The sequence below is a fragment of the Chanodichthys erythropterus genome, chromosome 18, assembly GCF_024489055.1.
Source record: "Chanodichthys erythropterus isolate Z2021 chromosome 18, ASM2448905v1, whole genome shotgun sequence".
NCBI lineage: Eukaryota > Metazoa > Chordata > Actinopteri > Cypriniformes > Xenocyprididae > Chanodichthys > Chanodichthys erythropterus.
Window position 1 is genome coordinate 20061123 of NC_090238.1, and position 27691 is coordinate 20088813.

At 39.2% G+C, this 27691-nt stretch overlaps 1 protein-coding gene across 7 annotated transcripts in view; it reads left to right on the forward strand.

Annotated features, from left to right (window-relative positions):
* The window catches only part of birc6 (baculoviral IAP repeat containing 6), a 107453-nt gene that overhangs the window by 66127 nt on the left and 13635 nt on the right, over positions 1–27691 (forward strand). For all 7 annotated transcript variants that reach the window (XM_067367111.1, XM_067367117.1, XM_067367114.1 and 4 more), the window contains 4 exons: positions 17251–17467; positions 18520–18665; positions 22611–22721; positions 24083–24300. In XM_067367111.1, coding sequence (XP_067223212.1) covers positions 17251–17467; positions 18520–18665; positions 22611–22721; positions 24083–24300 — 692 coding nt within the window. The remainder of the gene's footprint in view (positions 1–17250; positions 17468–18519; positions 18666–22610; positions 22722–24082; positions 24301–27691) is intronic.

Consider the following 27691-nt stretch of genomic DNA (forward strand, 5'->3'; position numbering starts at 1 on the left):
CTCATTCTCATGTATGAAGCTCCCATCAGCCAACCTCTCTCTATCGCATGTGACATGAAAACTGATCTCTTCAATCTCAGAGGGCTTAAAAACACCTCCATCACCACTTGGACAGATGGATGAAAATAGAGGAGTAATACCTAGTAACCATCTCTGCCTCAACCTCCTCCTCTGTCTGTTTTTCTCTCTGTGGCATTTCTCAACTGTTTGTTGTTTTACCTGCTGCCTCCTTATGGTGCGCTGAGCTCTACTAACACTCAAAAACCCAAATGCATGACTCACACTCATAGACGTGCAAGGGCAGCATATACGTGATTGGTCAACTCTGGTATTTTTCGAAACAGGCTTTTTTTTTTTTTTCCCACACATGCATGTCAATCACAACATCCCAATTCATAGAATATCATTTTATTAATCAGATTCCCTATGGCACAGTACATCTAGTATGTAATCATGTATTGATACAAAAGCATTTTCCTTTGCACAGAAACAACGTGTCTGACACTGCACTCAAATCAGAAAGAAAACACACACTCATATTTGTCTGTTTATCTTCCCTCAACCCGTCAGAAAGGAGGAGGAACTGTAGTGGAAAAATGTCACCAAATAGCCTGTCCCAACAAGGTTCTGCATTTCGAAACTGCAGATGGGTCTCGGAGTGTCTCATTCTCACTTTTGTTCTTAATAGAAAAATACTTTATTCCCATTTTTCCATTTTATTGCAGAATTCTTTCTATTATCGGATAAGTTCGGAGGGAGTCGTTCCGTTGCCCTATGACATTCTTGTGTTTGATCAATAGGGTCTTTCTGCGTACTTGTGTCCTTGTAATCGAAACTTGGCAGTGCTCAGCGTAATTCCCATAGCCAGGTAAACAGAAGGTCTTTTGGCCCATGACCACTTCTTGCAAGGGTACGAATCTGGCGTATCCAAGAATTGTTCTCTGTGTGTCCAGAGATCTGTGTTAAGCAGATGTCCATCACATTGATATATATCCGCAAGGGGTCTGAGATCAAGAATGAGCATCACTCTCCCCGTCCCGAGCAGCCCAGTGTCATCTTCCACGTTCTTCTCTTTGCAACGTCAACACTGCCGTCATACCTCCGTTGGACCCCGCCTCTCACCTCCACCTGCTTCCAACCCCTGTGGATCCTTCTCACAGAGTGGTGTAAATGTAAACAAACACAATGACGAAGAGGTTCAAGAAGGTGCCAATGATTCCCAGCAGGGCCAAGATGGACTCCTCTCGCTCCTCTTTTCCCTCTAGCGCCCGAACCTCCTCTATACTGACGGTGGTCGTCCCCATTCTGACCCCCCCACCTCTGTCTCCAGGGTGCTTATCTGTGGAGAAACAGGAGAGCAATGTGAGACAAACAATCAACAAGACATGGAAGCTTCTTTCCGTTCCTCCGTGTGGCCCGTTCGCTCCTTACGTTTTCAGATGGCCACCAGAAGTGCTCATCCAGAGGCCAGACTGAATGCTCAGTGGAGCAGCACAGAGGGTGAGATTTCTCTCTCCACTGATTGCCCAACTGCGAGTGTGGCGTAATGAACACAAAAGAGGATGTCTCTCCCCACCTCCGTGATGGATTTCCCCCCTCAGAAAATGATATTTCCCTGCGGAGCTGCTACAACAGGGTGACTCTTCGGCAGCTGAGATGATTAACTGTACGTTTAAACCCTCTCACTTGCTGTTTGCCTCTGCCATGCATAAACAATATCTCTTTTCTCATCCCGTCCTTCCATAGCCTATGGTTTAGCATGGTGCCACATTCATTGGAGCACACACAGAAGCATATGCATCCAGGTTCTTACAGCTAGGTACCAGAACATCAACCTCGATAAGCAGCTTGGGGCCAAACATATACAGCTCGGCGAAGTGGACAATAAAGCAGTTAGACAGACTGACACAAACGGTGGAAAGCAAGACGGTGAACATAGAAAGTATAGAGTCTTACCCTACGGCGTGGGAGATCTGGGGGAAGATCCAGCATGCTGTGGGCTCATCACAGGAGAGGCATATCTGGGCTGACGGCAACATGAGGGCCAGCTGGCCAAATGTCCGATGTCCCCGAGATAGTAAAGGAGGAGAAAAGAGAAATTAAGAGGTGGAGAGAAAGAGGAAGAAAAAGAGTAGGTCTACAACAGCATCTCCTTGAGCCGTGTGCGTTACGCAGACAACAATCTCAGTCCCCAACGTCCCACCCCTTCGCGCACTCTCTCTCTTTCTCTCTCTCTTTCCCTCTCTCTTTCCCTCTGGCTTTCTCTCGCTCTTTCTGTGTCAGTATTCCAGCCTCCTTATGTATCACCAGTCCTTCCTTTTGTTCCACGTTCATTCAGTTCTTCTTTTATTCTTCTTCCCAGCGTTTTGTTTTTATTCTTAGCTTGAACACCTTACACCTTTCAATCAAGGGGGGCTCGGAGAAATCCGCTCCCTGCTCTCCTTACCCCTCCCTCTCCCATGCTCTCTTTCCTTTTACCAAAATCCCCCTTTAAAAAATCACTCTCTTCCTCCCCTCCTTTCTCTCCCCTCCCTCTCAGTGTCACACACTCCCGTTCTCTGCTGTCACTCTTGTCTATCTGACCCTTTTAGCAACTGAAAGTGAGGCGTCTCAGCATTTATAACAAACGCCGTCCCCCACCTTCTCTCCTTTCCCTCCTCCGCGATTTCTTTCCCTTCTTCTGCGCTCCTCTTTTTCTGTGGGTGTAGAAGCTCTACAGATGTGCGAAAATGCCTCCGGACGCTCATGAGATTGGTGACCTGCAGCTGCGAGCTCCCCACCCTGCCGTTCTCTGTCCGTAGCCGATGGCAGTCGTGTGGTTATAGGTCCCGTCTCGGAGCCTGAGAGCACCGTGCATTGCATAACCAAGCAGAGCGACTGGTAACCGCGGAAACAGAGCGAACGAGGGAGATCGAGAGGGTGGGCGGTGAGGAGGCTCACACGTCAAATGTCTTTATTGCCAAGAACAGTGTAGAGCTACAGAGACATGGGAGAGAAGCATCCAAATGGAGAGAAGGTGTGGAATGGTGGCCATTTGAATTTGGGATTTGATAGATCACATATGTACATAAAACTGACATGTCCTAGTCTTCTGATTATAGATAATCGCATATTATTTTTTCACGCTTTTTTTTTCATTATTTTTCCTGTCCTCTTCAGGAAGGACACTCTTAAGGAAGAACACTAAGACCATAAAAGCTTGAGTGCTTGAGTTTTTTCTTGTTTTATTAACATATAGACGATAATAGGCAGGAAATGATGAAGAGACTGGGGGTAAAAGGATTAGATATTAGCTGGAATCGAACTTGCAATGGCTGCATGCACCAAGGCACAATGTTTTAGGACGATGCACACTTTTTTTCCTCTCTTTTATTTTAAGAGGAAATACAGACGACATCTCAAACGTTTTTAATTTTAAGCACACTTCAAGAAATGTAGAATATTTGTGTAATTTTCCAGTTTAGAAAAAACCTGAAACAAAATGAATTCACTTGAAGCAACACTTAAAAAGACATGAACAATTGTTTTAAAGCACATCCTTAGTCACAGAAGGAAAAAACTCCACAGGAAGTGAAGTCATGCAGTCTGTGGGACAGATCATTAATGACGGGTCCTTGTGGTAATTACAGTATGTCACGCAGGAAATCCAAATGTTCGCCCATCATCCATCACTGCTTGCTCTAACATTAACCTAGATAAATATGCAGATATTCAAGTGTTGGAGTGGAGTTTGGAAGCTGAAGTTTTAGCACACTTACAACAAGACATAGAGGTGCCCGCATAATTACTTCCAATTTTTCAATTTAAAATACATATTCATAATCAGTACTTTGCGGCAAGATTTATGTGCGCTTGAGCACGAGGCATATATATTTCTTCCCATATATAATTATATTATTATATCGTGTGATTAGTTGACTAATGGCTTAAAGGAACAACTACTAGTCGACTAGAAAAATCTTTAGTCGGGGACAGCCCTAATTCAAGGTAAAATCTATGACAATAAATCTTTATATTTTATGCAGCGTTTCTTCTCAAGTAAGTTTATTATATTTTAGCAATTTTTAGATATTTCTATTGTAAAACATGTCTGAAGCCAAAATAGAAAATGTCATTTTTGTGAGGAAGATTAAGGATATATTTCATTGGACAGTTTAGAAAATGATCACATGGACATTTGAAATGAAATTTTTCCCTTAACCTTTGATCTCGGGCCTCACAATAAATATTTAAGTGGCCTTTAATGCTGACAGCTTTGGAAATGAAATGTGAAAAAATGGCATCTTGTTTTCTTGTAATCCTAATCTACAGCAGCCCTACTCAAAACTCAAACGAAAGCTACCGTGAGCACAGCGTGTCCGAACACTGACTCACTCTGACCCTTGAGGAGCATGATTCTTGTTTCCTTACTCACCATCAGTGGAAATAAAATACAACACAACCCCCCCTCTTGTGTACATCTGACCATTCCTTCCCCTATGCATTTTACGATTCTCCATCCTGCTCTTTGCCCTTATCTGGTCTCATGTCCATTGGTGTGTATTAATAAACTATCAACCTCTTTGTCCACATTAACATTTTAATGGAAGGGGGAAGAATAGAGGATCTGTATATACCCTGTCCCTGCCACATCCAGTCCGATGAAATCATATATCAGTGTTATGTGCTACATAAATAAGTTGGTTTACTTCTAGCAGCACTTGGACCTCGGCAAAGCCAGCTCAATTATTTACTGTTTCAATCTGAAATAATCCTGACCTCTGGCCAGGCGCACAGTTACAGGAGGTCAATAAAAGACTTTACCTACAGGCAAAACTGTACCAGTCTGAGAGGAAGTAGTTGGCTGTAGAATCTTGAAACAATATTTTCAACCCAATTTGCTTCTGTAATATTAAGTAAAAAAGGCTATTCAAAGAGGAAAAAGATGTATATTGCAACTTGAGCTTAGTCATTGGGAATTGATTGGATCTTAAAGTAGGCGTTACATAGCAAAAAGAAGCCATGTGGTTGGAAGGAAGGGGTTGGAAGTTTTTGTTTGTTTTCCTTTGTTTTTTTGGAGTGACACATAACAATGACTTTTTTTTTAATAATGTTTTTGTTTATACTTAAACCAATTTTTGGACCCTAAAGTTATAAAATCTTTTTATTTTATTTTTTTGTGGACTAGCTGCTTCTCCAGTGTTAAAGCAGTTTATGTTTGTTTTACTGTAGTTCATTCTTAGCGTTTCATCCTGATGCTTCCTGAGGTGCATATGGAGTGCGTGTGTGTTTGGCACATTCCTGGAAACCAAAATCCTAAAATCCTGTAACCAAAAATGGAAGAATATGAACTTTATTTGCTTCAATTATCTTCAGCAGAATTGTTTGAGAGCATGTGTTGTCGTCAACCACACACACACACAAAATACACCCATCTCTCTCTAGCTCTCTCTCTTTTGTTCTCTCTCTAGCTCTCTCTCTCTTTGATAATTAGTATCAGCACATTTCAGTCACCATAATGTGAAGAAATTATCACACAGTCCAATTAAATGAAATTATCATGTGGGTGAATTCCCTCGGTCCCGGGCTCTCAGCAGCGTGCCAGAACATTTAAAACGTATCAAAATGAACCCGGCAGGTTAGAAGCCATGAAGAAAGAGGCAGGATTTTTTTTTCATCTGCTTTATGTGGAGTTCCTTGTCAATGAGCCGTTGTTTATATTAATTTATTTGTTTGTAATTTTCTCTCTCTGGAGCTGTGGATCATATAATCATCAAGCTGACAGCCGGTGGTGGGCGATTATAAAGCGATCTCATTACTGTACGTGTGTGTGACCATAATACAGTGAACAGATTGTGCTTACTCGAAGATCTGCTTGTGTTCTAATATTGATCTTTGATTATTATCTGGTTCTAATCACTTAAGATCGGACCGCCGCCTTTGCCCTCCGATGCACTTCTGTAGCATAGAGGTTAACTAAATGTAAAATTCACAAAAATAATGCAGTTTCTGGATTAAGTTTATTGTGATAAAGGCCTTATTCATGAAATATGAGCATTATGAATCTGTAATCTTTTCGAAATCATTTGTGAAGTCCTTACATCTTTGAATTTAACTGTGCAGTAATTTACATAAAATGATTTCATAAATTTACACAGAATTTAAAAAAAATGTTTTATAGTATCTACAGATTTATTTATTCATTTATTACATATTTTCTTGTTCCAGGGAATGCAAAAGGAGAAATTATGAATAATGTACCTGGTCGCAATTTTTCCATGCAATTACAATACATGTAGATTTGAGCTTTTTTTTAATTTATTTATTAGAAAAGAAAACATTTGCAGCTTGACAGCCCCAGTCCTTGTTCACTATTATTATAGGGAAAAGAGTGGCCAGGAAATTTATATATTATATTTATACACTATTATTGCTTACAAAAAACTAACAGTGATCTCAAAATAACTGCTATAATTAAAGTATTATTGGCTTTTGCAACCAGTTTTGGCCTCAAATTTTCAGCTGCAATCATAAGGATACACCCCTAGTCTTCCGAAATCTAGAATCTTGAGTGTATTTATATGTAGCTCATAAAACAACAGTTGATGGTATAATACAGACTTGGAGCAAGGTTCTGCAGAGACTCCCAGAAATGGACAGTGGTGAATTGGGTCAGCTCTGACAAGCTTTTCAAACCTGCCGCAACATCCAGCAGGATGCTTTCTTTCTCCCCTTGATCAAACGCCAAAAACGAAGAGAGTGAGTGATGGCTCGGAAACCTTTTAATGGATGTGTGTGCACTCATCCGATGCACATTCCTGCCTTTTCCCATTTTTTCTTCTCTAAATCGCCACCACAATCATCATAGAGGACAAACTCTGAACAGTGCACACAATTCATATCTGACAGTCAAATCCTGCATGATACATTATTTTTCTCTTGAAGTATTTTTTCAGTGTACTGTTTCTTTTTCTCATTAAGATGTTTGTAGTGAAGGGTTGTAATAACATTCAGCCTGTTTCCCCTCTGCTGTGATGTATTAATATATCTCATTCTGCTCATTTGAACAGGTGCCCTTTGTAAAGTCATATTCTCCTCTCTCCAAAGCTCTTTGACAGCATGTGTGTGCCCACACAAAATGCCAAATGTCAGTCAGAGGGCTTGTCAAAATTAATTATGCCCTACTGCGTGGAGAGATAGATACCCCTTTTTAACTGGATGGGTACACGAGAGCTAAATTGGATAAAGAAATGAGAGTGGAGGAGTGTAAGGAAGGATGGGAGGACAGGAATGGTATGGTCATTAAAATGAAGCAGTCACAGAAAGTAACTGGACCTCGAGATTATTTTAGCTTTGTTAGCTTTCAGTCGGTTTTGCTTTGTGGACTGTGGGATCTGGTATTAAAACTGGTTTTTACTGGTTTATGCTGGTGATATAGGCACAATTTCTAAGACCTCAGAAATACTCTACCATTCAAAAGTTTTTGGTCAGTAGGATTTCATTTTTGAAAGAAATTAATACTGTTATTTTTAGCAAAAATACATTTAAAGATTCACCCAAAAATGAAAATAGTGTCATTTATTACTCACCCTCATGCCGTTCCAAACCCGTAAGACCTTCGTTAATCTTTGGAACACAAATTAAGATATTTTAGTTGAAATCCGATGGCTCCGTGAGGCCTCCATTGCCAGCAATGACATTTCCTCTCTCAAGATCCATTAATGTACTAAAAACATATTTAAATCAGTTCACAGTGGTTCAATATTTATATTATAAAGAGACGAGAATATTTTTGGTGCGGCAAAAAAAAAAAACGACTTGTATAGTGATGGCCGATTTCAAAACACTGCTTCAGGAAGCTTCGGAGCGCTATGAATCAGCGTATCGAATCACGATTTGGATCGCGCGTTAAACCGCCAAACTGCTGAAATCACGTGACTTTGGCGTTCCGAACCGCTGATTCGACACGCTGATTCATAGCGCTTCAAAGCTTACTGAAGCAGTGTTTTGAAATCGGCCATCACTATACAAGTCGTTATTTTGTTTTTTTGGCGCACCAAAAATATTCTCGTCACTTTATAATATTAATATTGAACCACTGTACTCACATGAACCGATTTAAATATGTTTTTAGTACATTAATGGATCTTGAGAGAGGAAATGTCATTGCTGGCTATGCAGGCCTCATGGAGTATATCTTAATTTGCGTTCCAAAGATTAATGAAGGTCTTACGGGTGTGGAATGGCATGAGGGTGAGTAATAAAAGACAGAATTGTCATTTTTGGGTGAACTTTCCCTTTAATCAAAAGTGACAGAAAATTTGTCATTATTTCAAATAAAGTGAAATGCGTTCTTGCAAACTTTCTATTCATCATCTCTAAATTAACTTAATTCTAAATTAACTGTTTGAATTTAACCTTATTAACATTGATAATAGGAAATGTTTCTTGAGCACCAAATCAGCAAATTAGAATGATTTCTGAAGGATCATGTGACATTGAAAACTAGAGCAATGATGCTGAAAATTCAGGGCCCGTTTATACTTATGTTTTCTTTTTAAAACGCTTAACTTTTGCTATGGTTACGCCTGTCATTTAGACTACTCTGGCATTTTCGACCCTCAAAAACAGACTTTCAAAAACACTGTAGAGCCCATTTTAGCTTGAAAACACTGGGGTTGCATTTCAGTATTTTTTCTGTAAACGGACCAAAACGTTCACTACCCACATTTGCTCTGCGTATCCTTAACGACGGTGTAAACAATAACATGGAGACTGACCTGCATTATTTGCTCTCTTTGTCATTTTTAGCAGCCATTCTGCAGTTAAACTCTGTATTTTTTTTTTAAACTGAAGCTACCAGGCAACTGTTTACACTTGTACACGCATTCCCAGTGTGCATGAACTGTCATGTGACATTCGGGGATCGTTTCTGAAATGCCAGTGTAGACGAGGATCGTTTCCATTTTAAAACGCTGTTTAAAAAAAAAAACGCACTAGTGTAAAGGGGCCTTAGTTTTGCCGATCACTTTTTTTTTTTTTTTTTTGGCATTTACATCAGTTGGTCAGTTCACTGTCCAAAATCCTGCCCTCATAAGTAGACAGAAAAAATGTCATTAGAGTGCTTGAGAAACTGATTTCCTCTTCAGATGAGAGAAATGCTCTGAATGTTTTAGTGGCTTTAAATGATGCAGAAAGGGAAGAATGCATTTTGTTATCCTTCCGTTGCTGAGGGTTTTATAGCAGCTTTGCAGAGGAGGAAAATTACAGCCCTGTGGTCGTCTCCATTAGCTCAATCAAACATCCGTGTGCATAAACAGCCTCTGCTGGCATAGGTTTCCTCAGATACAAGACTATTTTCCTGAAAATTACATCTTTTGTGCAGCTCCTGTAAGCAACTCGTACATAAACGTCTGGAAGGGTGCCACTTTCTCATGAGGGTGTTGATGTTAATGCCTACAATCAGATTGTCAGGGCACCAAAGTGTCTGCTGGCACACTCCACGTGTTTAAAGTAACTGAGAGCCGCCACTATCACCTGTAATCTCTGGGGTCAGCTGGATTAAATCCAGAGAGGGCAGCATTTTAATTCTAGACTCCTTATGCTGATGCTGTTGAATTTGGTGTGGTACTGGGACAAGGAACTTGTGTTTCCAGATTTCTTTAAAGGACTATGGTACTCAACCTTAAAAGTATCTATTTAGTAGTTATGCACACTACTGTTGAAAATGTTGGGGTCAGTAAGAATTTTTTTGTCCTTTGGAAATTCTCTTCACAAAGACAGTGTTTTTTAATCCTTCAGAAATCATTTGAATATGCTGATTTGGTGCCAAGTAAACATTTCTTATTTGATCTTGAAAACCGTGATACATTTTTTCAGGATTCTTTGATGAATAGAAAGTTCAAAAGAACTGCATTTATTTGAAAAAGAATTCTAACATTATAAATGCCTTTACTGTCACTTTTAATCCATTTAATGTGTCCTTGCTGCATAAAAGTATTTATTTACAAGCTTTTGAATGGTATTAAATATTAGTTATATATCTTGCCTTTATGTTAATAGTTTTCAGTGACACATGTAAATAAACCCTCGTTCTTTCTCCCTCTTTCAGTCTCTGCTCTTTTATTTTCCTCATGTATTTGGCACATGGATCAGGAGAAGTTCTCTTCAGTGTTGAGTCAGTGGTCCGGTTGTGCCATCAGTCCATGTCTTGCGTCTCAGTGTTGTCTGTGCCAGAGAGATGCAGAAGTGTGAAAGGGAGATGCAGCAGCGCTCGTCTTGTTTTATTCCTCGTTCTGTTGCATTATTGATGGAGTGCTTCTCTGAGCTCTTACTGCATGTCTTTTTTTTTTCCAGCCAGCCCTTATGTGAAGGATTCTCTCTTGCTTGCTCGCTCACTCACATATACACACACACTCCAGACAGGCGGAGGACTCTTGTGCCCTGAATGATTTGAGAAGCATGATTTTTGTGTCAGTCATTAGACTCCAGGCCCAGTTGCGCTCTGCAAAGCGGCATTTATAATCAGACTCCTGTCAACCTGATTTACTTCAACAAAAGTATGTTAGTGTTACTTCAAACACATCAAAAAAATGTGCACACACACACACACACACTCATATACAGTATGTACACATTTTTCACAGTGGAGTCATATTATAGGAGGTTATTTTTTGTCTCGCTCTCTTTATCTGCTTGTCATGAACAGTTATGCATTTCTGCACGTTGTAAATAACCAGATTAAATTTTAACCAACCCACGAGGCAAAAAACGAGTGTGCGTTTCTGCACTGCTGCTGGTGTGTGTTGTCCCGCCTGTCCTCGAGATCTTTGTTGTCATGGTGACAAAGAGTTTCCACCTCATGCTCTGAAAACTGTCTCACACACTGCATACCCCTAAAATGTTTCTTCTGAGTACTGAATGTTTCCGTTGTGTGCGAATGAGGCCCTTGTAAAGGGGACATAATCTACTGCCCTACAGAATAGACATTTATAATGTTTCAAAAGGAATAATTCTGTTCTTTTGAACTTTCTATTCATCAAAGAATCCCAGCTGGAAAAATCATGGTTTCCACAAAAATATTAAGCATTTTAAAAGTATTAAAAAGATTTATTAAGTGTTTTTAACAGTGATAATAAGAAATGTTTCTTGAGTGCCAAATCAGCATATTAGAATGATTTCTGAAGGATCATGTGACACTGAAGATTGGAATAATGATGCTGAAAACTGCAATATATTACATTTTAAAAAATATTCAAATTGAATTTATTTTAATTGTAATATTCCACAATATTACTGTTTTTACCATATTTTAGATCGAATAACTGCAGCCTTGCTGATTATAAAACACTTCTTTCAAAAAAAACTTTTGAAAAGTAGTGTAAGCAGTCCTACCCAAGCCATATTTAGGGATAATTCTGGAATATATTTATTTATTTATTTATTTATTTATTTATTTATTTATTTTGGTCCACCTCAATATTTTCATCCCTAAATATGGCTTGGGTAGGACTGCTTACACTATTTTAAAGGTGCCCTAGATTCAAAAATTGAATTTACGTCGGCATAGTTTAATAACAAGAGTTCAGTACATGGAAATGACATACAGTGAGTCTCAAACTCCATTGTTTCCTCCTTCTTATATAAATCTCATTTGTCTAAAAGACCTCCGAAGAACAGGCGAATCTCAACATAACACCGACTGTTATGTAACAGTCGGGGTGTACGCCCCAATATTTGCATATGCCAGCCCATGTTCCCAACATTATGAAAAGGCCAGAACACACCAAGCCGACGCCGACGAACTAGTGGAGACGAAAGCAGACTGTGGGGTTGGCTCACGTCGGCAGCGTCTGTGTCCAAAGTTGCCCTGCCACACCAAACCGACGCTAAACAGCCGACGGCCAAGCAGCACATCAGTTCTGCGCCTGCGTGAGATGAAATGCCTTTCAGAAACAGCAGTCGGCAGTAGCTGAGCAGCCAATCAGAATGATCAGATGGCCCGACGGACCGAAGAGCTCCGAGCTCCAACGCCGATTCAACATTTCAAGACTGTCGTTATTTTCATTTTTAAACACTTGCAGTCTGTATAATTCATAAACACAACTCTTTATAAATCTCTCCAACAGTGTAGCATTAGCCGTTAGCCACGGAGCACTATCAAACTCATTCGGAATCAAATGTAAACATCCAAATAAATACTCTACTTACATGATTAGACATGTTGCATGACGAACACTTTGTAAAAATCCGTTATGAGGGTTATAGTAGCTGTGTGAACTTTGTTTATGCTGTTTAAGGCAAGCACGAGCTCCGTGGGCGGAGAGCACGAGATTTAAAGGGGCCGCGCTGCATAAATCGGTGCGTTTATAATGCTGCCCCAAAATAGGCAGTTAAAAATTAAAAAAAAAAAAACTATGGGGTATTTTGAGCTGAAACTTCAGACACATTCAGGAGACACCTTAGACTTATATTACATCTTTTGAAAACATGTTCTTGGGCACCTTTAACAATGTCTTTAGTGCCTTTCTGGACCTTGAAAGTGGTGGTTAAATTGCTGTCTGTGAAGGAGTCATATCAAAAATATCTTAATTTGTGTTCCGGAGATGAACAAAGGCCTTATGGCTTTGGAACAACATGAGGGAGAGTAATTAATGACAATTTTAATTTTTGGGTGAACAAACCCTTTAAGACTTCATGTAAAGGACCTCTAATATGATTGGCTAATCACTGCATACCAATATGCCAGTCATTCATCATGTGCTTTTGCCTTTAACGTTCATTCATAGTTTCTCAGGAAAGTTGTGACCTGTGTGTGCTGGTTAGAGAAGAGTATTTATTTATTGATTTGTTTTTGAACACAGTGGCAAACAGATTTTTTTTTAAGATGTCTCTCGAGTGTGTACAAGGCTCTCTCTCGCACAGAAGCACAGAGCTTGTGTTTGAGGCTAACATCTTTCATAGACAGTGAGCCGACGGGGGTAGAGGTCAGTCACAAAGGTACAAATGAGGAATCATTTAAAGCACTGTGGATCAGTTTGAGTCCAGATGGTCTGTGATCCTCAGAGTCTCTTCCTGGTGAAGAGTGGATGGATGGATGATATTGAAGTGTCCTTAGAGCTGCTGTGAGGAGTTTGACGTGAGACTGTAATATTATCTATAGTCAGATAATCTCTTCTCTCCTCCTTTTTCTTTTCTTTTTCTCCTCCACTTTTTCCCCTTTTGTTTTCTCCTTTCCTCTCCTTATCTTTCCTGCATTCTCTTTTCCTCTAATCTCCATCCTCTCCTCTTTTCTGGTCTCTTCTCCTCCTTTTTTATATCCTCTCCTTTCTTGTCATCTCTTTTGTTTTCTCCACTCCTCTACCTGTCTTTTCAGCATTCTCATTTTTTTTCATGGTTTTCCCTTTCCTTTTCTGCCTTTTGTTTTCCTGCTTATATCCTTTCCATCATTCTGCTCTCCTCTACTGAATGCTTCTCTACTCCTTTCTGTTCTCTTCTTCTTTCTTGTGTCTTCTCATCATCTCTCTTCCTTTCTTCTTGTCTCCTCCCAACTTTATCTACTCTCCTTTTTTCGGTCTCCTGATTTTTGTTTTCCTGAACTCTCTAGCTTTCTCACCTCTTTTTTGAATTCTCGCCTTGTCCTCTTTCTGTCTATTTTCTAGTCTTCTCCTCTTTCTCCTTTCTTTTCTCTTTTATATCCTCCCCATTTCTTAACTCCATCCCTTCTTTATTTTCTCATCTCCTGATCTCTCCTCCTTTCTCCTTTTTCTGATATTCTGTTCTGTTTGCCCTTTCTCCTTTCTGGTCACCTTTGCCCCTGTCATTACTTATCTCCTCTACTGCTTTCTTCTTCTTTCTCATCTCTTCTCCTCCTTTCTGATGTCATCTGCTTTCTCTTCTCCTCTCTTTCTGGTTCCTCCTGGTCTCCTCTCCCCCCTTCATGTCTCCTTGCATATTCTCTATTCTCTTCTCCTTCTGTCACGTCTGCCGTCTTCCCCTCCTCTATCCTCCTGTCCTGTCGTGTCCTCCCTCCTCTCTTCGTCCATCTCCGCTCTTCTCTGCGCATGGCGATGGAGGGCAGTGGAGCTGACGTATGTGTCCTCTTCGCTCTCACTAACATTGTTTATCATCCACCCAATCCAGCATGGAGCTGAATGTCTGATGAGGGAGAGAGAGGGGTAGAGAGGAGGATTGGTGTGCAGTAAATCAGTTAGTCTGTAAATGAGATGAGAGCGAAGGAGAAACAGTCTGAACCGAGGAGAGCATGAGGAGAATCTGGAACATGGACTGACATTGAGATGATACAACACCACACACACTAAACACTCTCTGATCAATGCTGTCCTCACAGTCAAATTAAACCTTTTGAAGGAGCTCCTTCAGTTGTTTGAAATTCCTCTTTCTTCTTAAAAACACACACACAAGTCACACAAACATGCAAACAGTATTCCTGTTCCTTACGTTCACTGCACACTGATAATACGAGCTCGATTATAGCGTTTTGCTTGAAGACCCTCAGTAATCTCTCTCGGTCTCGTTCCCTTTCATCCTTTATTCTCTCACTGTCCTCGTTCTGGCTTTAAGACTCCGCCGTGCAACAAAAGGATTATCGCGTCTTCTACAAACAGGAAATACATGCAAAAAGAGCCCTCATGCCCCAAACCACTGATCCTTATGGCATCTCGGCATGTTCAGTAGAAGATTGTTAGAAGTTTTTTTTGGTCATATCTGAATCATTCCCACCATTTTCTTCTTACAGCAAAAGTAGCTGTTCTGTGCTGTTCTGTTGCCTTAAAGGGACAGTTCACCCAAAAATTTAAATTGACATTATTAACTCTCTCTCATGTTGTTCCAAACCTGCATGACTTATTTTATTCTGTGGAACATAAAGTATATTTTGTGAATATATTTACTGAAAGAATCTTTTTATTTTTGAGAAAAATAATCCCTTTAAGCAGGTGCGACACAAGTTTTCTTCTTTGTCCATTAACTCTTTTCCATTATTTATGAGAAAATGCTTCCATGCCCAACACAGAATTTTCTGGGTTTCCATGTTTTCACTGTTACATACTTGGTGGTGCTATTACACATCTTCAGAATGAGTACAGAATCTTCCGAACAAAACCACAGACGAGGGAAGGCACAGAAACAGCCAATCTCTTATGTAAGCACATGCATATGAAAAATAATGTGATCATCAATAATAACAGCATATAAATATAAACTGCCTAATGTTACTAAGTGAAATGTCAGTTCAGGAAGTGGTGTAGGACTGTGCTAGAAATGGGGGTGTTGATGGAAGTCATCTACTGCATCTATGCATCTATTGATCATCGTACTGAATATGATCCAGATGTAGTGACTCCTAAGTCTATTGTTTCACCAGAGGAGTAACACGGTGATAAATGACTGCTTGATCAGTCAGTGCTCCTCAGCTGCCTTCCAAAAAGCCTCTAATCTCATGCATGCTTCATGCTGCTCACGTGAACAGCGTCGGCCAATACCGAGTTGGTGTTTTGATGTAGAACCTGGTAGCGCTGAACGTAAACAGCATAAGAGAATGACACAGAAGAGAGGATATTGTTGAATTAAGTTATTTCTGTTTTGGTTTTACGCACAAAAGGTATTCTCGTCGCTTCATAAAATTTAAGGTTGAATCACATGGACTATTTTAACGATGTCTTTAGTACCTGTCTGGACCTTGAAAGTGGTGGTTAAATTTCTGTCTATAGAGGAGTCAAATACCTCTCGGATTTCATCAAAAATATCTTACTTTGTGTTCTGAAGAACAAAGGTCTTATGGGTGATATGACATGATTTTTTTTTTTTAGCTTTTTGCTCAGTGTTGCTTTTTTCTATGAAACTTATATTCAAATGTTCATTAAAAAAAAGAATGCTAGAAGCTAGAATAAAACTTTTTTTTTTTAAGTAGAGGAGGCTTTATTTTGATGCATTGCATGTTTAGATATTTATTCAACAAAATATGCGGGGCCATGAAAATTTGGTGAAACTCATCAAAAACATTGGTGGTGGCTGGCAACTTTTTTCAAAAACGCTAACAGGGAAAGAGTTAAAGGTGCCATCAAATTGAAAATTGAATTTACCTCGGCATAGTTGAATAGAAAGAGTTCAGTACATGGAAATGACATACAGTGAGTCTCAAGTGTTTCCTCCTCCTTATATAAATCTCATTTGTTTAAAAGACCTCCGAAGAACAGGCGAATCTCAACATAACACCGACTGTTACGTAACAATATTTGCATATGCCAGCCCATGATCGAGGCATTACACAAGGGCAGTCAGTATTGACGTCTGGATCTGTGCACAGGTGAATCAATAGACTAAGTAAGCAAGCAAGGACAACAGCGAAAAATGGCAGATGGAGTGATAATAACTAACATGATCCATGATATCATGATATTTTTAGTGATATTTGTAAATTGTCTTTCTAAATGTTTCGTTAGCATGTTGCTAATGTACTGTTAAATGTGGTTAAAGTTACCATCGTTTCTTACTGTATTCACGGAGATGAGAGCCGTCGCTATTTTCATTATTAAACAGTCTGTATAATTAATAAACACAATTTAATTCTTTATAAATCTCTCCAACAGTGTAGCATTAGCCGTTAGCCACAGAGCACTATCAAACTCTTTCAGAATCAAATGTAAACATCCAAATAAATACCATACTTGCGCGATTAGACATGCTGCATGACGAACACTTTGTAAAGATCCATTTTGAGGGTTTTAATAGCTGTGTGAACTTTATGCAATGATAGATTCGAGAGCTCGGGAGGGGGCGGAGAGCGCGAGCAATTAAAGGGGCCGCAGCCTGAATCGGCACATTTCTAATTATGCCTCAAAATAGGCAGTTAAAAAAAATTAATAAAAAAAAATCTATGGGGTATTTTGAGCTGCAGCTTCACAGACACATTCAGGGGACACCTTAGACGTATATTACATCTTGTAAAAAAACGTTCAATGGCACCTTTAATAAGATGGGTGTAAGATGACTCTTCCACGTGGTTAAACCATTTATATGGCATTTCCTTGTCCTGCACGAGGATTCAAACGGTTTAAATCTTTGGAGCCAATGATGGTTCTTAAAACATCTACATTAAAAACATTATTAACCTTGAGAGGCTGAATGTGTGTGGGGGGGTGTGTGGATCATCCCTTGTGTCCTTCTGTCTTTCAAGAGATGTAATCGACTTTGTCTTTTATAAGTGTCCTGTCTCCATACGTAATGTCTCTATCTCTCTGTCTCCTGCAGTTTTGGACATGGCGCGTCACGTCCCACTGTATCGTGCTCTGTTGGAGCTGCTACGGGCCATCTCCACCTGCACCAGCCTGGTTCCTCTTCTCCTGCCGCTATCAGGAGATGCTGCCGAAGAAGAGGAGGATGAAGAACGCACAGAGTGTCAGACCTCTGTCGGCATGTTACTGGCCAAGATGAAGACCTGCGTGGACACCTACACTAACCGCCTCAGGTGCGCTCTTCCTCTCCCTTATACACACACACACACACACACACACACACACACACACACACACACACACACACACACACACACACACACACACACACACACACACACACACACATTCTCGGTCTACTGGTTAGTCACACTAAGAAACAGGACGGACAGAGTGACTGCTGATGGATGGATGTTCACCCTGTGGCACTTATGGTCTCTGACCTGCATGCAAAAACCTGACTTATATCCATAAGATCTCATCTGGTCCTATAGCAATAAGTCAAAACCATTGTTTCACCAGAGGAGTAACACATAGTGATAAATGACTGCTTGATCAGTCAGTGCTCCTCAGCTGCCCCTGAGCTTCTGCCGTTCCACACTTATCCATTTCATATAGTGTACATACAATAAAGTGTAGATCAGAATTTTTTATGCCACTGTTTTCATCCGACTCAACACAAACAAATTATGAATTTGATTTTTAGCATTTAATTGAATAACAAAGAATAATTTTTATAATTTTTACATTTTTATTAGTTTTTCAACTATATAAAAAATAAAATACATATACCCTTGAATAATGGCACCATCTTAATTGCTCTCCTTTGCATCACTTACAGGTAAAGGACATTTATGATTTCATGTCCCCTTTCTCCTTTATCTCTGTCTCTTTCATTTTCTCTCCTCCTGCTTAATGAAAGATGCATGTTGTGAGGGTGTGCGCTTAGCTGCAAGACAGCTGGATGTTGTTTTTAATGGTTTACTTTGGGACAAGTCACGATCTGCTGCTCATTTGATGCATTGAGTGTGTGCTAGCACCTCTCAGGACGAGCAGCATGCGTGTTTATTTCAGGGCTGGGGACATGAGACGTTAAGATGCTCTTGTCTTGAGGACATGCAGTTGTTTTTTCTCTGCCATTTTTGTGGTCCACTCAACCCAACACTAAATGTGCCATGAAACATTTCACATGTTCACATGCATACAAACAGAAATATAGACCCATAATGACCCGGTTATTGTGTCTAGAGAAATGTGACCCATGATGGTTCTTTGTCCACCTTAGGTCGAAGAAAGATAAAAGTAAAGGGGTAATGAAGGCTGAGACATCTGACCCTGAGCCAGAAGGCCTGACCCTGCTAGTTCCTGACATCCAGAAGACTGCAGAGATTGTCTATGCTGCCACCACCAACCTACGGCAGGCCAACCACGGTGAGAACATTCAACTCAACAATCTACTATTTCCCAAAATGCTTCTGTGGAGTGGTTACATTTTTAATAACTTTGATTAAAATGCTTAACAGATGGGTATTTAATGAATTTCTAGTTTGGACAAATTGACCAAATTTTTACATACCATTTCCTACAATTTATGCCCAAAGTATACTTCACTTTTTACACATACACAAGGGTCAGCGTAAGGGATGTAACAATTCACTCAACTCATGATTCGAAATGATACACAATACTAGTTTTTACGATACGATTTTCTCATGATTTTTTATTTTTTTTTAAATGAGAAAGTGTCTTAATATTTCTGACAAAATGCTGCATATTTTTTTTGTGAAATTTAAATATCTTTATAACAAAACTAAATTTAAATGTTAAAACTAAATCAAATAAATAAATGAATACTATAAATAAAAAGAGATCTCTTCATAGCATGAGCAGGTTTTAATTTAAATTAGATTGTATAATTTTTAACATTTGAAGCAAAAACAATGTTCAGACTTTATCTTTGTAAAATTATGCTACATAAAACTTCATAACAGACGGGTTGCATGAGAACGCAAATTCACTGTCCTGACAGCAGGTGGCGCTTATAGAACAGCGGCAATACAGCATTTCCTTGGTAACCGCTGTAAACAAAGCAGTCCTGCGCGCTTATAAACACTATTTTAAAATGCATTGTACGGAGGATGAATCGCCTTCGATAATGAACGCGATATTGCGTAGCTTGTCAGTGAACTACGGCTCTGTCTATTAAATGCCGCTCCATTTGAGAGCAGGTGATGGAGATTTAGCAGTAATCAGGGAACCGGCTTTACTGACGAAATGTGTGTAACAATCGCATGCGATATATCGCCCAGCCCTACTGCACATACTTTGTACGCTCAGGTGGTACATGCACATTTAATTTTTTTGCAGTAGTTACATAGTTTGTAACTCATGGTGAGAGATTGCTCAGAACTGTGCATGTGTCCCTGTTCATTCTCAACCAACATTATGAACAGCATCCTGGGGTGATTTTGCAATTACAATTTAGGCCAACTCATCCATTTCAAATTAAAAGCATGGATCCAATTTATATAGTACTGTTTAGAAGTTTAGGGTCAGTAAGATATTTTATTTATTTATTTTATTTTTTAGAAAATACTTTTATTCAGCATGGCTGCTTTACAATATATTGATCAATAGTGAAAATAAAGAGTTTTAAAGGGTTAGTTCACCCAGAAATGAAAATGATGTCATTAATGACTCACCCTCATGTCGTTCAAACCCGTAAGACCTCCGTTCATCTTCAGAACACAGTTTAAGATATTTTAGATTTAGTCCGAGAGCTTTCTGTCCCTCCATTGAAAATGTTTGTACGGTATACTGTCCATGTCCAGAAAGGTAATAAAAACATCATCAAAGTAGTCCATGTGACATCAGTGGGTTAGTTAAAAGTCTTTGAAGCATCGAAAATACATTTTGGTCCAAAAATAACAAAAACCACGACTTTATTCAGCATTGTCTTCTCTTCCGGGTCTGTTGTCAATCCGGGTTCACGACTCCGCAGTGACGCTGCTGATGTAAGGCGCTGCTGACGTGTTATCCGATGCGCCTGAGCTTCGTTTACAGTCTGAGGGAGACACACGCTGTATTCAAGCTATTCTACTGTATTTTGGTATTGCTATATTTTTTAAAATGGTGCGGATGTCCTAATTGCCATAAACAACAACGTAAAAGTGCATTACCAACACCGACAGATGAAAGGATTTAGTGGAATCAATTCAATGGAGTCAATTCAATGGAATCAATTCAATGGAATCAATTCAATGGAATCAATTCAATGGAATCAATTCAATGGAATCAATTCAATGGAATCAATTCAATGGAAAGGATTCCGGAAGAGAAGACAATGCTGAATAAAGTCGTAGTTTTTGTTATTTTTGGACCAAAGTGTATATTCAATGCTTCAAAAACTTCTAGCTAACCCACTGATGTCACATGGACTACTTTGATGATGTTTTTATTACCTTTCTGGACATGGACAGTCTACCGTACAAACATTTTCAATGGAGGGACAGAAAGCTCTCGGACTAAATCTAAAATATCTTAAACTGTGTTCCGAAGATGAACGGAGGTCTTAAGGGTTTGGAACGACATGAGGGTGAGTCATTAATTAAATAATTTTCATTTTTGGCTGAACTAACCCTTTAATAATGGTTTTAAAAACTTTTAAAAGATTAATGATATTCTAATAATAAAGTCTTGCACATGAATTTTACTGCACCATTTAAAGTACATTTCCCACTAATACCCTTTGTAGAAAAGCTGTTCATCTTCTGTAGGGCGTGATTTCTTGCTCTAGACTTGTAGAAGTGAAAGCATGACAGTGCAAGATGTATAGTGGTCAGTCAGGATAGTGATGCTGCGTATTTCACTGGTTAAAGAGACACTCCTTGCTTATCATGTGGGCCCCGGGGGACATGGAGTGACTGTTTGCACTGACAAAATAAGCCAAAGAGAAATGGCTCTTCAGTACAGAGCCACACCAGAGGCTCTCTAAAGCCTGATCATGTTCTCTTAGGAGTTTTAAATGGAGAGTCCGCTTTACTGGGCAGTTTCATATCTGTCACACAAGACTTAATCTATGTTGTGCTAATTCCTTAAGATTTGATCCAACAGCCCTTAGTCATGACCAGTGTGTATTTTCAGACAGGGATGTTGTATGATCAAGTTTAGTCCCTTTACACTGACCTCAGAAAAACAGATATGACCATGACAGTTCCTAATCCTGGCGTTTGAAGCTCTTGAGAAGTCGCATCCGTTTATTAACATTTGCAAGCTGTGTCTTTCTCAGGTCCTCTAGGGAAAAGCTAAGGGAAATTTAGACCTTTGAGTATTTGTTTCTAGGCAAAAACCCTTGTGGTCATCAGGTTTATGGGAATTTCCCGCATTACTGTACATCCACATATAATAACTATAACCCTCCCTTGGGTATCTCATGCTCTCATTCTTTCCGTGATGAGTGAATGAAAGGGGCGTTAAACTTGGTGAGGTGGATCAATGCTGCTGTCACCATCTATAAGGAAAATCCATATGATAAGAGCAGTGAGACATTACACTTACCACCCCATTTAACTGCTTAATTAGTACTCCATCTTTTTTTAAAAAGTGCCAGAGACAGCGCAGTAAGGGTGTCTGATTGGTCAAGAGTGGTTTCTCATAGTTCGGCATCGATATCGCCATCAGTAGTGTGCGCTAATGTGACAACGTGAGAGTAAATGGAGCTATCGATGTCGGTGTGATTTTATGTGGCTCATATTCAAAGCGCAGTCATTATTAGTCATGTAAAAAGCAATGGTAATTTGATTGGCTCTTATGGTGCGTGTGTTTGTGGGGAGGGACATGTATCTGCGGCCATTGCAGAATGGGCAGAAATGCCATAAAGCTCTTAAATATAGGGAGTTTAGTTGTGTTGTAATGCTAACGGCCTCCATCCGCAGGTCTAATATGTCTCACTGGAGTGGTGATGGTCTGCTGTTGTCGTTGTCATTAGTCTGAAGCTCTCTCGATAACAATCTGAATTGGGGGAACAGAAATGCAGCGACTCATTTGTGTAACAACATGACATCTCATGCTTATTGTCATTTATCAAAGTAACAAATTTGCAGTCAAACACGTTTCATTGGGAGTCTTTAATTATCAAGTCACAAAAATGTGGCGTTTGTGCTCAAAGTGGGCTTTTCTTAGCAGTATATTATGCTTACCGATAGCAGAGCTACATACACACATTTAGGTTGCGTTTGCGTCTCGTAAGGATGTATTAGTTGTTCAGAGATGAGAGGATGGTAGATCTGACCTACTCAAACACTCCTTCAGGCTACTTTGAAACACACATGCACTGTTGAAGGGTTTTTTTTTATGCGTCTGTCTTCTGTTTCTCAGAGAGGAAGATGGCAGAGAGCTCTAAGAAGGCAGCAGCAAGGCCCAAACCGCTGTCCATCTTGCGTTCAGTGGAGGAGAAATATACAGCAGCAATGAAGAAGTTACAATTTGGTGAGTCTTGAACTACATGTCTCTGTTAGTGCTCAACACATTTGAGTTTTTACTGGCTGATAAGACATCCAGACACCCAGTAATATATGAATATATTACACTATTTATATTATACTTTATAATGTTTCAATACCTAAATTCACATGTAGCATTTAGAAATAGTTTAGAATTTTGTATTTTAACCATTAATTAGTTTTTGGTCACAACATGAAAATAATGATGGTATCAGCCAGAATTTTAATATTGGTGCAATAAATATTTGCAGTTGGTTTATTTAAACCAGGGATTTATTTTATTATCATTTTTTTTCCCACATTAATATAGTCATGGTTATTTCATGTTGGTTAATAGTCAAATTACATGTAGGTAAACAAAATATTCTAAAATAAAATTTTTGTTATTTTTAAATTATTTAATTTAAAGCTGCAGTCCGTGATTTTTCCTCTTTGTCGCCATCTCTTATTTGAAACCTGCAATTGCAGTCATATGTGGAACAGTTATCTGTATGTGCGTTGTGCCTCGCCACAGCTCGTCACTCAGCGCGGATGAATCTAATGTTTGCTGTCAGTCACCACATTGGTGTGGATACTGTATTTTAGAATCACAGATTCTACGTCTTGAAAGTATGAGCAATATAAGAACTGCTGCATGCTCAGATTTCCCGTGGAAATCCACCATGTTCCTATTATAAAACATTATTACAAGCTTACCGTTGTGAATCGAGCTAAGATAATGCTATGAGATAGTTTTGAACACTGGCTAGTTATGTACTTGCTCAAAAATTGATTTTGAATAATTTTTAACCAAAAAAGTTACAGACTGCAGCTTTAACATCCTTATGATTTAATTATTAGCTTTTCATTAACTTAGTTTCATTAACCTAGTGGATCCCAAACCCTAATTTAAACCTATTTTTCGCTTTTTCTGCATTTGTACCAAATACATAGTTAGTGAATGGATAAAAATTGCTGTTTTCCCCTCAGCTGCTTTTGTTTCCTTTAAGTGCACCAAATATTTGAAGGAGCTCAATGCGTCTGAATTGAAATGGGGAGGATTGTGTTATCTTGCTGGTAGAATGGCTTTTCTTATTGTCATTTCTCATCTGTCTTTGCTCTGATTGATGACAAGAGTTTTGTTCTGCCAAAAATGATTTAGCCCAACCTCAGACGAATGAGGTAATCTCAGCTGACGTGACTGTAAACAGGTCTGCACTGGCTCACACAGAACAGACCCTTCAGAATACACAGTATGGCTGTTTCTGGAGGAAATATGAAGAAATGTGAATCTGATATTTTTCAGGCTTATTGTATTGCCTTTGTGACTGCTGAAAACTAACTCTCTGTGTGTGGTCTCTTCCACAGACACGTTCGAAATGGTATGTGAGGATGAGGACTCTAAGCTGGTGTTTAAGGTGAACTACCATTACCTGTCTCAGGTAAAGAATGCCAGCGATGCCAACAGTGCCGCCCGTGCTCGACGATTGGCACAGGAGGCCGTCACGCTCTCCACCTCCCTTCCCCTCTCCTCATCCTCCAGTGTGTTTGTCCGCTGTGATGAAGAACGCCTCGACATCATGAAGGTATGAATAGACACCCCCGGCCCCTCTACTGTAACTCTTATGTTTAAAAAAGGAGATTGTTGATTATTAGTAAATGGCATCTATTTAGGCCACATCAACATCTTAATTTAGGGTAAAATCACCAATTTTGGACCAGAATTTATCTCATAGAGACTTTATTGCATTATTGCAAACAACTACATTATTGGCAGCAAGGTCAGATTTGTAAATGAATCATGCTTTTAAACTGGTTTCATCATCTTTTTGATGATTCTGTCAAACTGATTCACAGAGCATTTGTAATTTACAAAACTTTTGTGGTGGAATTATAACACAAATTTTCTCCTATATGCAAAATGCAGATTGTTGAGCATGAATAATAGCATTATAAAAAATTTAAAATAGAAATTAAAAAAATATTTAATTCCACGTTATTAGAATCCTTGTTTTAAATATATATATACACAGTGCGGTGGCAGCTGGGTGAAAAATCCTCCTATTACCCACGGCACAAAAATGGTCTACTACATGTGACAAACAAATAATGTGTTTTTTTTTTTGTTTGTTTGTTTAAACAGTATTTTTATTTATTGAAATGAATTTTAATTACATAGCATACTATTATGCATTGTAAATTATGTAAAATTACATCATTTAACCCTTTCGCACGTAAGTTTCAAATATTCTGGCTGACCCCCCAGCGTGAGTTTTTTAAGGCGACCGTTATTTAGAACGTATCGCTTTATGGTTTCCATGGTGACGCGTCATTGCTTGTTACGTGACACACTGCAGCACTGTATGAATGATGATCTGCTTTTATTTAATTTTTCCTTTTTTATTCAAAATATTCACAAATTTGTTAACTATAGCATGAAATATCTAATATTCCGATTGCCAAATATGTGCAAGTGGATGTGTTTTGCTGCTTAAACACCTTTATAACGATCGCGTTAGTTGAGCCATATGCGTGATGGGCGCCGCCATGTTAGTTTGCGCCGCACAGAGAATCGGATCTGTTGGACTTACAACCCGTGAATTCATCCACTTCTCCCGAAATACATGAAAGTAAGTGAGTCGGTGAACTGGGGAAGAATAGAGTAAGCTTTAAAGTTACTTTCACAGTGTGTTTCTGATATGAATAAAACGTGTCGTCTAATTATAATGGAAAGGGTTGTTATTTCCGCTTCTATAGACATCATTGTGTATTTTACAAACTCTAAATATATTGTTTTGTTAGTACTCATGTCTATTTAAATTTCTGAAACCTAAAATAAACATCATTTGGTTGAAAACACTGCATATATGTGATATATTAAAAGCGCTGCGCGCGTCCGTCTCTGGTTTAGCGCCAGTTAAAGCGCGCACGCACATTTGAATTTGGCAGTTGATCGCGTGATGAGCTGAACATTCTAATCACACCGGTGTGATCGTACGCTCCTGGGGCCAGCCAAGACTGATCACACCGGTGTGATCGTACGCGTTAAAGGGTTAAATGGTTCTCCTTTTCCTATGTTCTCCTTGCTATTTCATATAGTGTCTTTCTCAGTGAATGGGACACAGATACTAGTAAAATTTATATAATTCATAATATATGTGTCAAATAATGTTCTTCGTCTTTTCTTCCTGTGGGGGAGACTACAAAAAAATTACTATGCATTAAATGGAAATAAAATAAAATTTATTGTGTAACCAAAATACCAATAATGCCCAGAAGAAGAAAAAAACTTAGCATGTGACTTTTAATTATAAACAAGCCCGAAGTACACCGGGACTCTTATTTTGAAATTCCACAATTGCGGGCTGATCCTTCAGATTCTTACAACCGTCTAAAACATATTATATAAAGGCCATAAAGGAGACATTATCATAATTCCACTAGATTTTCCACTAGTTAATCGATCGCGGATGGTTTCATTATCTTGGGCGGATACAAAAGTATAAGAGGATAAAAATAATAAAAGCATAAATGTGTCTCCAAATATACTTGGGCAGCCGTTAATATACCTGGGTGACCCACCCAAGTAAAGTCTATGTATGGGAAGCACTGCTGTATCAGCCATATCGATATACAACCATATTGCATGGAATGTTGAGTCCCTCCATTAAAATGCATTGTATTTTGTACAGTAATATTGAGAAAGAAGGAGAGAGAGAGAGATAACATTCATTCTTCAGGCTGATGTCCACAGTACAGTGGCGTTTGATCGTGAAAGTGCCCTTTGCAGACTCATTGTGGTGCCCCCGCATTCCTGTTTTACCCAACCCCGGAACGCGATTTCTACCGAGGGGGACCCCCCCTCCAAATGCATTTTCGCCCCCGTGGAGATCTGTGCATGACAAAATCTGTTCACATCTCAGAAAATGTCTAAACAAATTGTAAAACGGGTGCTATGATTAAATATGTCACATATTTCAGCTCTAAACAACTACATTCTCACCTAAAAAAAAAAAAAAAAAAAAACTATAAAATAAAATACAGTGTGATACAAGTTTAGTATTTGTAAAAATATGGTGGATTTGCTCGGCCACCATGACAGTTGCTTTAAGCGGAGTGATAATTCTATATATTTTATATATATATATATTATTACTATATTATATATGTTATTACTATATCTATATTATAGAACATCACACGGTTCTCAGACAATCGGATTCGAGAACCAGAAAGAACTGTTGTATATGTATTTATGAATATTTATATAAAACATGTTAATGATTCAAATAACGTAAATCGATCACACACGAATCAATGAATAAAATTAAAGAATCGGATATGCCAGTGCTAATTATGAGAGCTGACCATGACAGACTCAAGCCCTGCTGTTTACTGTGGGTCAACATGAACCTTTCCATCTCTGCTGCATGACAAAACAACCACAGTGAATCCCAGCAGTCACTTGCTTGTCTTGCTGTCCTGTGGTCTCTAACACACATTTATGAGTGCACACACTTCCTAATGACATTTGAGATGTGCTTTTGACCCGGACTCCTCTCTAAGTGTGTAAATGTCAATGTGTCTGGCCAGACCACAGGCGGAGCCTCAGTCAGACTGGTCACTCACTGCTCCGTCTGTTTACACTGACCCCTAACAGCGGGCCAGGCCTTTTTGTCTTCCTACACACTTCATACAATCTTAATGGACATTAATAGTAAACTGAGCTTTGTGAGCTATGTGAGCACAGCTTTGTGTGTGTGTTTAGTGTTGCGTTTGAATGGTCATGTCAAAACAGTCTTAACGCCTGAGTGCAGCTCCACCGCCTGCAGTAGAGAGAGATTTACTGGATGGCATTACAGTTCTCCAATCTTCCACTCTTTCTTGGGAAGCAGAAAACGTCTCTTTGTCTGTATCGGTACAACATCCTCCTTAGCTTTCTCTATAGATGTGGTTTAGACGTGCACAATCATTCTT